The 16794-nt window shown below is 43.2% G+C and overlaps 2 protein-coding genes across 4 annotated transcripts; both read right to left on the bottom strand.

Annotated features, from left to right (window-relative positions):
* Nucleotides 1-23: 23 nt before the first annotated feature.
* Nucleotides 24-1869, bottom strand: LOC103315667 (non-structural maintenance of chromosomes element 1 homolog). 2 transcript variants are annotated; one of them, XM_031926769.1, is made up of 5 exons: nucleotides 1055-1869; nucleotides 784-979; nucleotides 588-701; nucleotides 396-517; nucleotides 24-300 (listed from the first exon to the last, which is right to left on the bottom strand). In XM_031926769.1, the coding sequence occupies exons 1-4, from the start codon at nucleotides 1135-1137 to the stop codon at nucleotides 425-427; spliced, it is 486 nt and encodes a 161-aa protein (XP_031782629.1). In that variant the 5' UTR covers nucleotides 1138-1869; the 3' UTR covers nucleotides 24-300; nucleotides 396-424. The 2 variants fall into 2 exon arrangements, with proteins under 2 accessions (XP_031782629.1, XP_031782628.1); XM_031926768.1 differs by having other exon boundaries at nucleotides 24-517.
* Nucleotides 1870-2313: 444 nt separating this feature from the next.
* Nucleotides 2314-16113, bottom strand: LOC100122696 (rhodopsin). 2 transcript variants are annotated; one of them, XM_008205729.4, is made up of 6 exons: nucleotides 15438-16113; nucleotides 14345-14572; nucleotides 8131-8320; nucleotides 7414-7652; nucleotides 4173-4398; nucleotides 2314-4089 (listed from the first exon to the last, which is right to left on the bottom strand). In XM_008205729.4, exons 1-6 carry the CDS (start codon nucleotides 15606-15608, stop codon nucleotides 3977-3979), a joined length of 1167 nt encoding a protein of 388 aa, XP_008203951.2. In that variant the 5' UTR covers nucleotides 15609-16113; the 3' UTR covers nucleotides 2314-3976. The 2 variants fall into 2 exon arrangements, with proteins under 2 accessions (XP_008203951.2, XP_001606303.4); XM_001606253.6 differs by having other exon boundaries at nucleotides 8131-8317; nucleotides 15438-16112.
* Nucleotides 16114-16794: the final 681 nt, after the last annotated feature.

Below are 16794 nucleotides of genomic sequence, written 5' to 3'. Positions count from 1 at the left end.
CAATGCTAAAGGGAGAGGGGGGAGGGGTAATAATACATTACTGACAGTTACAAATTTATTTATTGACGAAAACAGTAACATATTATACTGTTAAACCATGTTTAACTTAAGTTAACATATATCGTATTGATATTTTAACTGTTGTTAAATATATTATTTTGAGATCTACTTTGCACGCGTTTTTTTTTCTTACTGGTGGAGAATCTTCAATATCTGAATCCTCATCTGTAATTTCCATGGGTTCATCTTCTTGTACATCATCAACAGGTTCTTCAATACTTTCAGAATTACTAGCGTTATCTATAAAATAATAAGTATAAAAATCGTAAAATCATTTAACAGCAAAAATAATAATGTAATCATATCAGATAAAAGTATTCTATTGAAAACCATACCTTGCACTATGCTAATGTCCATATGATTGTTACAGTCTGGGCACACGCTTTCTTTTTTCTGGCTCATATAAAATCAAACAATAGTTAAGAAAACCTTTGTCACAGTGTTCACATCTTTTGGCCTGAAATATAAGTTTTTTTGTTCAGTTCATTGATAGGAATATTTTGATAAAAGGCTTTTTAATTCCTTACATGAAAGATGATTTCTTTGCATAATTGACAATTATGAAAGTTGTTTTCATAAGTGGCTCTGAAATAAGGCATGACTTCCAAAATACTTTGTACACCCATATAAAAATATCCGTTCTAAAACCATAACAATTTATAAAAAAATTTTCTAAATAATAAATAAATTAGAGAACACCTAATTTGAGTCACTTAAATTTACCTTGATGCACAACCATTTTCCTTTGTACAAATCTTTCAAGAATGCATCTGCTTCCCCCATAGACAGTTTTACACCAATCGTTCTTGTAAGATTTAAACCATCAGTACTTGAAATAGAGCCATTTTCTGAACTAACAATTTCTGAATATATGTCTCGCAAAAATGCTCTTTGCGCAACACTAAACTTAGATAGTATCCTGTAAAATTTAAAGTTATTCAATTGATATCTCTGCCAAAAAAATACAATATTAATATTGTGGAATTTCAATTACGATAGATTCTCTTCATGTGTTGTTCCAACAACAGACCAGTACTTTTCGCCAGATAGCTCGCATATACAACATTTCATCAGCATATTTATAGTGAACAAATCAAACTAGATGTAGTAAACACTTTGTTTGGAAACGTGTTCTTTTGAATACAAATGAAAAGAATCAAGATTATTGGTCTAGAAATTATCCAAACTAGGCCAATGCAAATATTTCTTAGTATGGTATTGATATAAAACAGCAAAAACTAACAGCAGCACAAGGAATCTAAAATTTTTTATACACAAATAAGACACAACTCACTAAAAATAGTTGCGCACAACAATTGTGCATCGTGATCCAGCACGATTCCCATTTGCATGACAGCTTGTAAAAAAGCTCGGTGTCTATCGTCGTAGTTCACGTTGTTAAAACGATGAATCCAAGAACCTCTTTTTTTCAATTAACAAATAATACTTGAAGTAAATAAATAAGTTTCAGCTACGAGAAGTAGTCACGTCTTTGTCAGCAAACTCTTCAAGTTTCCACTGAACGCGCGAGAGTCGAAACAAACGAGTTCATTCGCGTTTTTCTTCGATTACGATTTCAGATTTCAAGTGTAATGACCAGTGTTGCCACAGTGAGAGGCTAAATTTTCCGAGACATGTATAATCCTTTGCTATCGCAGAAAATCGGTTCGTACGCATGACAATCGCGGTTACTTCCGAGGTAGTTTGGATCTCATATGCAATCGGATAATGATAATAATGTTTATCTTCATGCTACAGTTTTGTTTTTTTACGTTAGGTATTATATGATTCTCACTATATAAGCGACAATGTATCAGATCGATGACGATAACGAATTTGTTATAACAACGTAAACAATGATTGTTCACTTTGGTTTTATTTTTATTATACAACGTTGTAGTTGCGAAGAAAATATCAATTCTTCATTACACGTATCTTTACATATAATGCATTTATATAATATACATTTTCAGGAAAATAGACATTGCCATTATAAATTACTTATTCTATAAGTTTGGATGATATAAAATATTAGAAAATAGATGAAAATTATAACGTTATATCTATATTTTATTGAAAAAAATATTTCCTCATACAAATTTAAAAAAAATTCATGCATGCATATATTTTTTTTCGTCTGCTTTGATTATCAAACAGTTCTGAAATTTTAAGAGCATTACTGCATCATTTTTGTACTTTAAATAGTGTGTGTTTATAAACATTCTTGGGAAAACACGTAATTTCTGAGAGCAGTTTGATCTTTATAAATATTTTATTTCAATAATGCGTGGCCAATTTGTGTATTTTGATTACATATTCAAGGTCCATAACAGATAATTCTTTTGTATATTATTTACTTGACTAGAAGTATACATAAATTTGTTTTATTTTTGAATTTTTGCTTAGTAATTAATCTAATCTATTCGAATCAGATCATTTGTCGGAACGATTTGTATAAGTATTTTCAATTAAAATATAAAAAATTTAAGTTTTACGTTCAAGTGTAAAAAGACTATAAAATTAGTACATATTCCCAAAAACAAAATGCTATTACGATTACAAATACGGTTAAGAAATACTCTAGTTAGTAATTATGTACTTTGGTCATTGTGGTCATTACATTAAACATATACATATAACTAACTGCTAACATCAATGAACATGCACATGAAAAACAAAAATGGTGGATTATACGTTTTTGGTTTTTAAGCTATTGTTGAGCTGAGTATCTTTATCAGCTGAATACCCAGAACAAATGTAATATATGGTGGAATATGATTATGCTTTCTCAAGAAACGACAGTCTTGAAAGACTAAAAGGTCTGTTAATTTTACAAATCACAAACGACAACTATTATTAATTGTGCTTTTGTATAGCATTGTACACATTCAGTTTCAGTTATATGGCCTGTAAAATTTTTGTTCTCGTCAAAAAATAAATTTCAGTCATCATCGTAAATCTTAGTAGACATAGATTCGGCTTGCGATTTTCTTTTTGGATTATACACTTTTTCGTTAAAAAATAGAATTTTTCATACAATTTTACGATGCTGCTTCAACACTTTGAATATAGCAGCATTCCAATATACCGTTCCATATTACACAGCGCCTTTGAATGTTTCTGTGGAATGTAACTCTTTGCAATCATCATGAACATGAACTTACGAACAAACGTCGCATATACTTTGCACAAGTGTGTCGTCAACGGTCGAATTAGTACGCGTTTCACTAAAAGTATTAATACACATGTCTTAAATCGTCGATATACAAAATAAACCTAGTTTCCTTAATATTAACGAAAAAGACATTCCCGCGCACGAGCAGCCACTGCAATTTATAAAAATATTCCAATCTAAAAATGTCGATAGCGTAGAAAAGTTCTTGCATATACTTTTTGCACCGATAATAATTAAATTTTTCTACGCACGCAGTGACCGCATCTCTAAAATCTGACAAAAACTTTTCAAGTTTACATACATCACAATCATGCTTTGAATAACGTATACAACATTCTTCCTTCATTTTGGCCGCGTATATAAGTACGTTTACACCGAGGTCGTTCGGCGCTGCGCGAAAGCAATAATTAATTTTGCGCGAAAAATATTTACAGCTATGGTCAGGAGTAATGGGATAGCGAAAAGTCATCGCACCGAAACGACGTCCCAAAGCTCACCTCTTCTTTCTCTCCTGTATTCATACAACACGCAATGCATCCACACGCACACACACATCGAAAAGAGAGAAATCGAAAAGGGCTGTATATGTGAGGGAAGGAGGGAATATCACCGGCGTCGAGGGACAGCTCCGTCCGCCAAATCAGACTTTTGCCGTTTCCAGAACAAGGCTTTTGGCGCTCTCGGTGGTGCGGCGTGTACAGGTCGATGTTCACAAGGTCGACACCCACGCGTTCAGGCCGTTCAGACAGCGACGGCGACGAGCTGGGAGTCACGTTCCTCGCTGACGGGCGTCGACGGAGCCTCGGTTATCGGGGTCGGTGGGTCGCCGCTGCTGCCGTGCTGCTCTGTCGTTCCTGCAACGGACGGTAATTCGATCGATATTTGTTTCAACGATATTTTCAATAAATAAACGTAGGTTAAATGTTATTAATCATACCTGTAAACGAACTAGCTCGACTTCTCGCAGGCCAGCAGATGCGGCAGAGCGGCTTGAGGAGCGGAAATCGCGGCCGAGGCATCCTCAGCAGCACGTAGATGTAGGGGTCGAGGGTGAAGTGGATGCCGAGCAGAACGTCGGCTATCTTCTTGAAGATGTTGATCATCTTATTGCCGAACGACCTCTCCGGGAGTATGTGCTGGTACTGGCTCAGCGGGATCGCGATCTGCAACAGGTTTGTCGATAAAATTATATTTATACGCATCGCATGCGCATCAAAATTCCGATCCATCCGACCATAAGGCGAAAGCTTGCTGATCTCCGATTATAACTCTTTACTCGTCCACGGAAACGTTTGGAAAAGCACACATGTAAAAGTATTATTCTTTGACTAGCGTTAACAGCCGTGTGTATAGTTATTATAAAAAAAGAAGGGTTCGAGTACGTGACGAGTGTCGAAATACGGGTTACAAGTGCCGCGAGTGAATTTTACTCCGGAAGCCGGGCACGACGCGCGGAATTGCAATCGATCTCTCGAGGCTACTTCGGAAGCTATGCGAGCTCTCGCTACACTGGATGTACGATGTCTTTACGAGCGGAAAGCTAATGCGCGGGGATGCGTAAAAATTAGATTTTTCGCTATTTTATTTTATTTTATTTATTTTTTTTATTTGCAAAGGTATGAGTCACGGATAGAATAAACAAACAGTGTACAAACATTTTGCAAGTAACTTTCCTATACCCTTGATTATAAGCGGCCGTTTTCTCGGGCGCGAAATCAATCAATAAATTACAATAATCATAAAGACATCAGCTGGTTCATTGCCACTGGCAGGGACGCGCTCGCTCGCGGCTGAGTCTCCTCTATGTATCGCAAGTATGCCATCGCCGTATCCAGGGTGGACACATTGTTCGCCGAAGTCAGTAGCAGAAAGAAAAAAAAAAGGACGAAGCGATGTTCGAAGAACGACGTGTATTTTGATCAGCTCGTTCTTCTCGGATGTCCAGCTCCTTTATGCTTTTCCCCGCTACTTTCTAATGTTTTATTGATTGGCTTTGTGTCGACGACTACCACCGCGACTACTGATAGTTGCGACGATGCTGCAGGGGCTAATGGAATCTCGAGTAGGTGTAGTTTTATGGTCGTGCGAAGTGTCATTGTTGCTTCCTGGAATCGTGTAGCAAAGTCTTTTTTTTTTTTTGTCCGTTATAAAACCAGTTGCTTCACGAGAGAATTCATGCGATTCGAGTAGTTTCAATTTATTGCCAGCTTTTAATGGCAAAAGCTCGAGGCGGGAAATTCAAACACCAAGCACAGCGTTATTACCCGTACGCGCGACTCGATTATAAAACAATCACTTTGCTAATATCTGACCTTGCCAACCTCGCGCTTCGAGCACCTAACCATCTCCATATCCAAAAAAGGAAGCGTCCGCGCAAGCAATCACGATAAGCGCACGCAGCGAGACTGGCATCAATCCAATAAACTCCATAACCTCCACTTACACGCATACGTCGCCTATTATTAGTTTACGATCATTCGACACGCGCCGGACACATAACCGTCCACTCTCTCTCTCTCTCTCTCTCTCTTTCTCGCGTTAATCGACTTTGAGTATGCCGGAGACGTATAAGCTACTTCCCGTGAAAATATATAACCGGCGCTATAGTCTCTGAAGTTGCGTTGTGGGATGGCTATGGGGGATGATGAGCGGGGGAGGAGATGAGAGCGTAAAAGAAGAACGAGCTCGGGATTATAAATAGAGAAAGTTTTTTTTCTTCCAAGGAGGTCGTGGTACAGCGAGGAGTGGGTTGTAAAATAAATATTTGCCCGCAAGCTCACCAGCGTGTTTAGCAGGCGAGCTTGCGTAATGGATCGAGGGAAAAGTTCTTGACCGAAGGGAACATCTTTGAAAGCAGCGCACGCCTCGCTGTAAACAAACAGCGAATCGCCAGCAGAGATCCTTTTACAGTTCGTCTTGCATAGGTGTCGCGCGTCTTAATAAAAATTCCGTCGACGCCGTGCCAGAGAGCTCGAGCCGCGCACATAAAACTCGACTCTAAAAAGAGCCTCTAACTCAATCGCGTTCGCAGGCTGCGGCGGTCACGTGCCTAATCGCTTGGAATTCAATCGACACCTACTGATACCGCCGATGGCGTGAATAATTAATGGGGGGAACAATTAATTGGCTACACTGCGCGCGGAGTATAAGTATAATAGTCTAAGCGGTCGTTATGGTCGAGTCGAGCGCCAGGACATGTTGGATGTTGTGAAAGATGAAATTGCAAAAATGCAGAGCCCGTGCCTATCCTCGCGCGCGAGAAAAAATACCGAAGGAATTAGAATTCGATCAACGCATCCCTCGCGCGCGCATTTCATCGCGTCACGTGCGCGCGCGTCGAACGTGTCCCGCGGGAAGAGCGAGAGAGAGGAAGCGTCGACTCTATCATGCCGTATTACTTCCGGCGACTAGCTATATATATATATATATATATATATATACCGTATACTATTATAGTGTATACGCGCATCGAAAAATACCGGCCGAGTTTGTTTACCTCTGCGCGCAGCTGCGCTGATGTAACGGCTTTTTTTTCACTCGTATAATAATCGCCGATAGTCGATGGATCTCGTTATCGGTTTGCAAATTCGCGGCTGACCATATCGGGCTCGTTCCACTTGTCGATATGAATTTCGCATCGACTCGCGGCTATTTTTGGATTCTCCTCGCGTTTCAGGAAGCTGGAGTAATTTTTTTTTTTTTTTTGAATTCGCCCTTTTTTTCGTTCGTTAGGTCGACGCGTGCCAGTCCTCGGGGAGCCGACCGTCGTTACGTTTTCACGAGATCGAGTATTTTTTTTTCCATTTCATCCGTATACGTGCGAGGAAGATGTAACAGTTCTGACGATTATTATTTTATTCTCCTTCGCGCGTTTTTAACCCGGACCGAAGCGCTTAGTACACTCGTGCGTAATGCAGTAGTGAAAGAGGAGGGAAAAGAGAGGCGACGAGATTAGGGCCACACGTTCACGGCCAAGATAATATCCTCGACCCTTCGGAAAAGGGTATAAATCAGGCGGAATAGGTATAGCGCGTAGCTCGTCATCCCTCGGCCGGCTAAACTCATTTTTCTTCTCTTACGAGTCCTATATACGTGCTAGAGTGGACTTAAGCTATGCAGGTGCTCGATTTCTGGTTTTATGTCGGTTTTCCCCGTGACAAACGGCTCGCATAACTCACCATCTGCGGCATCCAACAGATCAGGAAGCTTATCGACAGCATAGCCATGAGCTTGGCGAAAGCTCGTTCCTCGGCTGTGATGCCGACCTCGGTTGGTGGTCCCGCGACGGTCAGCAGCGGCTTCGCTCGCGACGAAGCCCGCGAGATTCTCCTCAGAGCCCCGTTACGTCGGCCCAGGCGCTTCAGGGCGCTCGCCACCGCCAAATTGCACCAGACGATCGACAGGCACAGCAGCGTACCTGGAAAGTCGAAAAATTGTATTAGCACTCGATCGATGAGCGCATATATACATAATCGAAGAGGGGGAGCATCTTTACCGTTAGCGAGGGAGGTTGGAACAAAGCGATGACACGATGCGATCGCAATGAATTCTTTCTGTGTCAGACATTTCAATTACAAATGTCCCGATCGCGCATAAAATTTAATTGTCCGCCCCTTTTGTCTAACGCCAAGGATGTACCGTTAACGAAGCGGCATTCCGGAATGTAACCGCGAGTTATATTCCAGGCTTTTCGTCCAAAAATAGTCTCCTTTTCATATAACATACAACCTAACGCGAGTTTGAAAAGAACACCGAGATGGAATCGGCTCTTGCTCTTTCGGCATAACTTTGTACATCAGCAAAATTACGCCCAACATCAGAACGGCTATTCCTCCTTGATTGAAAGTTACGACGTAAACATGGAGAAAAAAATAATAATAATAAACGTAACTCACCGAAGAAGAACCAGACGTAAGCATAGGCGACGTCCATCGGCTGCGTGGCGTCCCTGTAGCGCATGCACTCGTAGCCCTTTTTGCTGTGTCCCTCGTAGAGGCCGAAACCGAAGAAAGGAGGAAAGGTCAGCGTCAGCGCGACGACCCACAGGAGCAGCATACACCGTACGATCATCGGGTACGTTACCTGCTAAAGATTACACATGTGTCACCGATATGGATAGTTTAAGATATTTTCACTCGGACGAGGCAGCGGTAGTGTCGTATAGTCCTGAGAAGTTTATACCGACTGATTCGGATAGTCCTAAGAATATCGCTGTAGGTATAGTACTTTTTGCTTTTCGCTCGCTTTCGTTCGCATTCGTCGTCGTCGTCGTTGTTGTTTTAACTTTTGATGCTATTATAAAACTGTTATTCTCTGGAATAACTCCATCAATCGCTCGCTGAGGTGCTCTCTGCCAATTGTCTAATACTTACCTCGCGCAACGTTTGGAAACATTCGACAAATTTTTTTTTTTTTTTTTTCCGATATCTCTCCGCATTCAACGAAAATCCACGTCGCGCGAATCAGCATATAAATGTCGCTTCGCCCTTGACTCCGAGAGTCGAGTCGCGCGAAAGGCTGACCGCTCGCACGTTTGCGCTCTATAATCGAGGGTTGACTCCTAACACGAGTCCTATTCCCGAGTGAGCCATTGTTATCGCTTCTGTATATGTATATATCACTGGCTCGAGGCGAAGCTCGCGTGCGAGATCCGCGGAACGTGACGAAGCTCATACGCCGGGCTACAGAAGTCGTCGAACGTTTCGATAATAAAGCGTTGGCTTTTTATATACTGACAGCTTATAGCCGAGAATTGTATAGAAGCGCGTGTAACGTAGGAAGAGGTTTCGTTCTATTGCGGGAAATCGATTTTTAATTGGCTTTTCATATACAAAGCGCGCGTACGTGTCGCCTGGGTGGTGTATAGTTTCAGATGCTCAAATATTGACACGATATATATATATATGTATATGTATAGGTATATCCGTCGCCCACGTGCTGCGCGTGTATATCGACGGTTATTAATTGACGTGATTTGTTGCGAGTTTTCCCTAGTGTATTATTGGCTCTTACTTATCTTTTGGTAAGGATCAAGATAGAGGAGCCGTAGCGTGTGCTAATAGGACGATAGTCTGTGAGTATAGTAGCTTATCTCGAGTCGAGAAGAACGGCGTTGTTTGCCCAAAATCTATAGCTTCGGAATAAACGCAAATGACAGAGCATCGGCCAGTGGTTCGTCTAGACGGAAAATTTCTCTAAAATAACAGCCAAAGATAACAAACCCGACATCTTCGCGCACTTCCGACTCGTCAACGCGCGAAACCGGCAATATAGCTCTTCAAAGCCCGCGCAAATGGGGTCACGTTGTATACGCGCAGTTTTCACGTTTGATTATACATCGACGGCGACGTCTTTTTCCGAAATAGACAGACGCGTGTGTACGAGGCGTTAGAGGGCCTTGGCTCAGAATTGCGCGCATCATCGACTGTCAGAGTCGGTTTGCTTAAGTGGGCCGCTCGCGAGGTCGTCGTATATTCGCAAAGGGAAGAATAAGTAGTGAGTATAAGTCGCGTGTATAATGATAAATCACGGCGGCAAACGGAGATCGTGCGCATAGGCTCTATATGCGTGTTTTATTGGCTCTTTTGAGCCAATTTATCAGAAGCCCCGATGTCTCGCGCGGAAAAAAAAAAAACATTTATGCATCTGGATTTTATATATTGTTATTGTAAATAAATACGACAAATTTAATGTTCGAGAGGAAATTTATCGCGCTTTATATACAACGGATCAGGCAAATCCCGCAGCTATCGCTTTTCATTCGCAATATATTCTATTCATCGAAGGAATACCCGAAAAAGCCAGCGTGAAAGACCGGAATCTTCCTGTCCGGAAAATCCCGTCGATCTACACTTATATTTATCCAGCAGCTTTTGCGCTTTAGAAACAAAAAGTCATATCCCCTCATCGTTTCTATCGCCGGCGACAGAGCCAGTGCGCTTCTGGCGGCGTAAATAATGTCAACGCCCCCGCAAAGGCATAAACGTCACGCGGGCGAACGAAAAAAAGCCGAAAAATTCGGTATTGTGATATTCCGAGCGGGAGATGCTTGTCTCGCTATTGTACTGGGTTTCCATTGACCGAGAGCAGAGGAGAAATGAAAACGATGAAAGCTGCGCGCATGATGTAAGTGAACGAATTTTCGGGCGTCTGACGCAGGTACATTCGACGTCGAGAGTTTTTTTTTTAAACCCTGGTGTTCCCTCGGCGATTGTTTATTGCGCTTCGTGGCTATTTCATTCGTATAAATTTTAGTGGATTTTGTTTATTCCCTAAGCTCGACTGCAAGCTCGATGATTTCGATAAGCGAGTTTATACGTCCTCGAAGCGTCACATACCACCCGTGACTTCCATAACGTCGCGATGATTAAAGCCACTTGTATACCCTAGCGAGAAAATTGGGTGCACTTCATCGAAGCCGTTCGGAACAGGAAGAGCCGGAGATCGAGACGGCCGACAATTTAATCGAATCAACGACGACACGAGATCGAACTGCTACACAATCGTGCATCTGTACCGAAAAAGTAGCCTATTAGTGGCGAGATATTATTGCTCGGCCAATAAAGCTCCCTTTTTACGTCACGCGTAGAAAGTTGCTACTCCGTTCGGCAACAATTTTCTTTACGTCTTTACAATGGCTACACCGCAAAGCAGAGGCGAAAGAGGGTAAATATATATAAATACGCGTCTGGGGATTCAGCACACTGGAACTTTTGCTGTTTACCACCGAAAGCGATTGTTTCCTCTTTGTTTAGAGATCCTGCGAGTCGGTGACAACAATCCAAAGATCCACTTCGGAAAAAAGAAATATCAATAACAAAGACAAGAGACTCTCAATGCGGCTTTTGTTAACAAAAGCCTACTCCGTGTATTTACGCTCGAGTCTCGAGGCGGCAGCGTTTACTTTGGCGCGGGTAGCTGGGGGTCGATGAAAAATTTGTCGGCTTAATGTACTACAGCGAATGATGACGATTATTTTCGGAGCTGACCGCCTCTCGGGAAAGCCGACGGTCTTCGTTGAACGAATCGCGTGACCCGATGCAAAAGATGAATAGTTAGTTAATGAAAGAATCTAACGACCTTGTGTGATTTCTCGATTCTTCAATCGAATGAATTCATCCGTTGGCTCGACGCCAGACTCTCCGCTGCGTGTGGTATACGAGGTTTATTCCGATGCTAATCATTCGAGAGAAAAACACTCGCGAGTTACGGCGACTTGAGTGAGATCGAAATTAATACATCTTCGACGTGTCTCTTACAAAACAGCGACGACGCGCCGATCGAATCGCATTAAGAAAATTGACTCGTAGAGGCACCTATATACGTCCGCTCCCTTTTCGAGCTTCTTGCACATGAGTGTGTGTGTGTGTGTGTGTGTATAGGAGGGGGAGGTCTGGACAAACGAATTGCAGGTCGCTTATGGCCGTGAAAAAAGTGCTTCCTGTTTTATTGAATTTTACGATTTTTTGATGTACCTGCGCAGTCGATTTATATATATATATCGCGCGGACGGATTAATGCCTCTGCGGGAATTTCGCGCAGTAACGGTTGGCTCTGCTGCTTATTTGTGTTTTACGAGCTGAGATGGATTTTTCAAATATTTCAAATATAGGAGCTCGATGGATATTTAATAGATGATAATTGGAAAATAGCCGCATTAAAATTGAATCGCGACTAATTTGCCGCGCTTCTATTTTTTCTTCCTGTTTCCTACGACGATAAAAAAGGAGGACGACTGCACAAGTGCGCTTTGACGAGGTCTGATTCTGTTTATCAAAACTATACACCACACACCATTGAAATTATCCTCCCGATTGACAACGTCCTAACTCGCAGTGGGTCAGGTCGACGCGATGGGGAAGGAGTTTTCTCTCGGCGAATAAAAGGCGCTTTGTTTTCATACACGCTCCGACTCGCGACAACACGGTATTCCGAAAAAATCGCATTTTGGCCTATTTTTAGAGATGCTCCGCGAGAGCGCGCGTATCGTATGAAAAACTGGTTATTCTGTTTGCGAATAAGACACGAGTATTTTTTTGATTCAAAGTATGTATATAATCGCGCGCACCGTTGCTCCCGCTCTCTCTCTCTCTCTCTCTCTCTCTCTCGCGCGCACATGCGTCGAAGAAAGCGCATCATCGTATTTTTCGTTATGAAAAGCGAAAATAGGCTTTCGAATCTTCGGAAAATTTCAGTTTCTATTTCGGAGAGCGAATAAAGCTTTTATCTCGCCCCCGCGAAACGAATAATACACAATAATAGCCTCGGAGGTGAAAAAAAGCTCGCGTGATAATTCCCCGCCGATGATGTGGAGAGAGAGAGGGGGGGGGGGGAGAGAGAAAAAAATGACTAATGACATACGCGGAGAGAAAAAAACGCATCGAAGGGCCGGTGTGTGCGTATTATGTAGTGGGAGGAAGGTCATCGTATGCGCGACTGATAATCCGCTTGGGTAAACAACAAAGTGTATCTCGCGTGAAGATTCGTGAGTGTTTATATGGGTTTTGGAGCGTAATGAAGGAAAAACGCGACGTTATCGGTTAGTCTGTGAGTCGAGGCGATACGACTGTGTAAATACGTGAGAGAAGAAAAATTTATTCTCGCTCGTCGTATTGAAAAATTTTTGAGTTGCCGATAAAGTAGCATAACTCGCGTTTTCGAAATACTTTAAAGTTTTTATTCTCCATCGCCTCACCGAGTGACGACGGTTAAATAATCTCCAGCGTCCAAAAATATCTCCGATAGACACACGTGAAGTGACTTCGGCCACAAAAAAGAGGCTATCGCGAATACGCGTATACAGATACGTGCCGGTACGCACGATCTACATATATGCACTGCAGTTCTCGATATTATAACGTCTTCGTACATAGGAACTAATAAGCGGTCGGGTACAGATACAGAGTCTCTGTTTTTCTCGGAAGACGCCGTGTAACTCTTATCGCCACACACGCATGACCCCGTTCGCCATCGTTTATGCGATAAAACCCCTGTGCGAGTGGGTTTTTTCATCGCGATTGACTCTCTCTCTCTCTCGGATTATTATAGTCTACTTACGATCGAAAAATGTAATACGTCGTGTGTGTCGTATTTGTAAACAATAAAAGTGTGCCAAATTTCTATCTAATCGACGATCTTACTAAAAGTGCGTCAATTTGTGTAAGGTCACCATATACACAGCGGCTTCTCGAATTAATCATCGACGCTAAAACAAAATCCAGCACGACTAAACTCCGTCTATAGACGCACAGTCCATTGCCCTAATCCAAAGGACGGCTGGCGATAAGCGAAAAGCTCGTGTGTGGGCTGCTTTTAATTACCGGGGACTGTATCGTTCGAGAAGCTTTCGTGTAAACGCTCTCGTCTGATTCTTCGCCGCTTATGTATTTTCGTCGCAAGGACTCGCGCGTTTGCGGAAAAATCGATGCTCGAGCGGAGATTAATGCCGGACGACGACATGTAGTGCTGCTTGTAAAACACGTATCGAGAGAGAGAGAGAGAGCTTTCGACCTGAATTTTTTAAGCGTTAGCTAAATTTCTATTCCGAGATGAACGAGCGCGATGTGAAATTAATAACGATTGTTGCGTAACCCAGTGGCCTAAAAATAGAAAGCGCCAAATCTTCATTACTCCCGCTAATCTCCTTAACTTTTTCGAGCCGCAATCAAGCGCAGCTCGGAGTAACCCTCGAAGAATTAACGCGCGGCAATATCCATTCGAAGCCGTAAATACAGCGACACTCGATGGGCGCGTCGTCGTTGTTGCTCTCTCTCTGACGCATGAACGGATGAGAAACGCGCGTGAAATTCTAATTCGCGCTGAATCACGGAAGTTCATCCCTAAGAGAGCTGTGCCATTGATATTCGTCGCGACGCAGCCGGCAACTTCCACTCGCTGCCCGATGTCGATCGATATTTGCTTTTTATTAATCGACTGCATGGTGGTACACGCGGGCCCATACGGCTTTCGATTGACATGTGCGCCGTGCGTTGGCTCATTCGCGTATCGGTGTAGTGTATCCCTTTAGCCTTGGGAAAGAGAGTCACCGTTTGCTCTTGTCCGAGTGCTTTTAACCGATAAATTCGAATTTTAATAAAAACTGAAACCTACCTTCTGGTAAACGAAGGGTCTAGTGAGGGCGATCCACCTCTCGACCGCCATGACGATAGCCACGCATCCGCTGAACAGTCCGAAGAGCCTCCAGACGACGTGGAGATAGCAAAACTTGTGCAGGCCGACGTACCTGCTGACGAACATTTGCGCATAGGTGCCGGTTATCGCCACCAGGTCGTTGATCGTCAGGCAGCGTAGCATCAGCAGGTGCTTCCGGTTTCTCCTCTGCGGAAAGACCGAATCGACAAGATTTAATCAAAGGATCGTTATTCGAGGCTCGTTTGCCGATTTTACGCCGGCGCGGCTTCCTTTGGCGGCGCTTTGTAGAAGGCGATGGTTCTTTTTTCCGGGGCACGTGACGGATTTGGTTTTTTATTTTAGAGGTGCGGCGAGAGTTGAGATGAACGGATGTACCTACGGGAGAGATTGTTTTTGCGACGGGGTTGTACGCGAGATACACGTGGTGTGTGGAGAGAAATTCTAATTCTATGCTTGATTTCCTCTTAACGACGATAAACGCTCGTAAAGTGGGTCTATTGAAATAGCTGATCAATGGCTCGAGTGTAAGAGACTACCGATATATAACAATTAATTAAGCCGAGTATGGATAATATTCTGGGTAGAAGAAGGTACACGATTCATCGATTCTAAATGACGAGCAGCAGCCAACATTTCGATCTGTCCGTCCGTAAGTAAAGCAGCAATTCCTATGCGAGAATCCTCGCAGTGTAATTTTCTGGCGCGTCTCTACGAATTTTTAATCGGCGAATATGGCCGATGGGAAATCGGGTCAAGTTCGCCTATTGTATTATTCATTTCGGCGCAAAGTTCAGCTCGATAACCCTTCAATTCGAAAAATACAGTTAACCGTCGATTCCTCAACTTCCAACTAAATCAACTCGTCTCTTTCATAATCCGTCCATGTATACTCCAAGCTCCTCCTCCCAAGCATATGTAAATCAGCCAGACAATCACCAAAACAAATATCTCCGCGTGACTATCTCCCGACTGCATCGAATTCCCTCGAGACTTTCCTCGTTCTCGTCACATAACACACAAACACACGCGCGCGCTTAGAGTCGAAACTCACCTTATCTTTGTGCAGCAGAATGAAGAGCGCCGATAAGTTGCCCAGGATGCCGACGATGCAGACGACGTTGAGAACGATGAACGAGAGGAACCTCTTCTCCTCGGGTGCAGGCATCGCGACGCTCGAGTTCACCAACGCGCTCGTCAGATTAATCGTCGACAGGTTCTCCATGCTTATAACGTCTCTGTGTATATTATCGTTGCGTCTAATAATCTATGCGTTCGAATTTGCCGCCGCTCGTCATCCGAGCGTCCGCGAAGTGTGAACCCCCGGCTTCCTCTTCAGTCCCTCGGACACATCTTATACGAGCGAGAGATTCTCTGCTGCACTCGTGTGTTATATCTCGAAGAAAGTCGTCGGATTCGAGAAAAACACGCACCGACAGCTATAGCCCCTGTTGCGTCGATCTGGCAACGTCGGTGCAGCCCTTCGCACTGTCTTATGTATATATACCTGCGTTCCACGTCCGTCTAGTGATCGAGTGTCACTCTGATGCTCACAGGATCGAGAGTAAAACGTGAATAGGTATTTCGAAAAAAAATTTTCTCCGACAGAGAAAAATTTAATAACAAGACGAACCGAGCGCCAATCCGAGATTAAAAAAAAAAAAAAACCCGCAAGCGAGACGAGGACTACGACGATGCTTGCCGTGGCGCAGTTTCCGCCTGACTGGCCGAAGCCACGCGGTCCTCCGGAGTTTTGTTTACAAGCGCGCGAGCGAGTCCGCTCCCCCCCCCCTCCCCCCGCCACTGACACACTAGTGTATGAGCTTCTTCTACCTCCCTCGATCTCTCTCTCTCTCTCTCTCTTCGATGCGCTGATGCGTGTGGCTTTCTTTCTCTCTCTCTCTCTCTCTAAAGGTTCTTTTTCTCTTCTTTGGGCTTCAGCGGGAGGTGTGTAGGGGACTGTTTTCCGAATGTTGGGTTCGACGAGATTTTTCGAGAAGTGAAAATTACGCGGATGGTGCGCACAATTTGTCTGTCTTGAAAGTGATAAGTCTGTGAATAAAAAAAAAAAAAAAAGTCGCGATATCGTGGATATTTTATCGTCGCTCCTGTTATTCCCAAACTCTGAATCCGCGTATATTTACGTATACGAGAGGGAGTTCGATAAAGAGCGGCGAAAGCAGCAAAACTGAAGAGCATAGGTTGAAATCCGTAAAGTTTTCGGCAAACGCTTTTGCGAGACTCGATCATAAGTGACGCAATCAATATGAAACTCTCGGTCGCTATCGCCGCATTACGAAGCGTGTATATAGATCTGGGTCGCGAAGCGCGACGACGACACCTTATCCGATTCTTCGACACTTTATTCTCGCTTCACACACACACACACACACACACACACTCGTGACCTG

The sequence above is a fragment of the Nasonia vitripennis genome, chromosome 3, assembly GCF_009193385.2.
Source record: "Nasonia vitripennis strain AsymCx chromosome 3, Nvit_psr_1.1, whole genome shotgun sequence".
Taxonomy (NCBI): domain Eukaryota; kingdom Metazoa; phylum Arthropoda; class Insecta; order Hymenoptera; family Pteromalidae; genus Nasonia; species Nasonia vitripennis.
The sequence above is the reverse complement of the archived record's forward strand: the minus strand, read 5'-3'. Positions and strand labels throughout refer to the sequence as shown.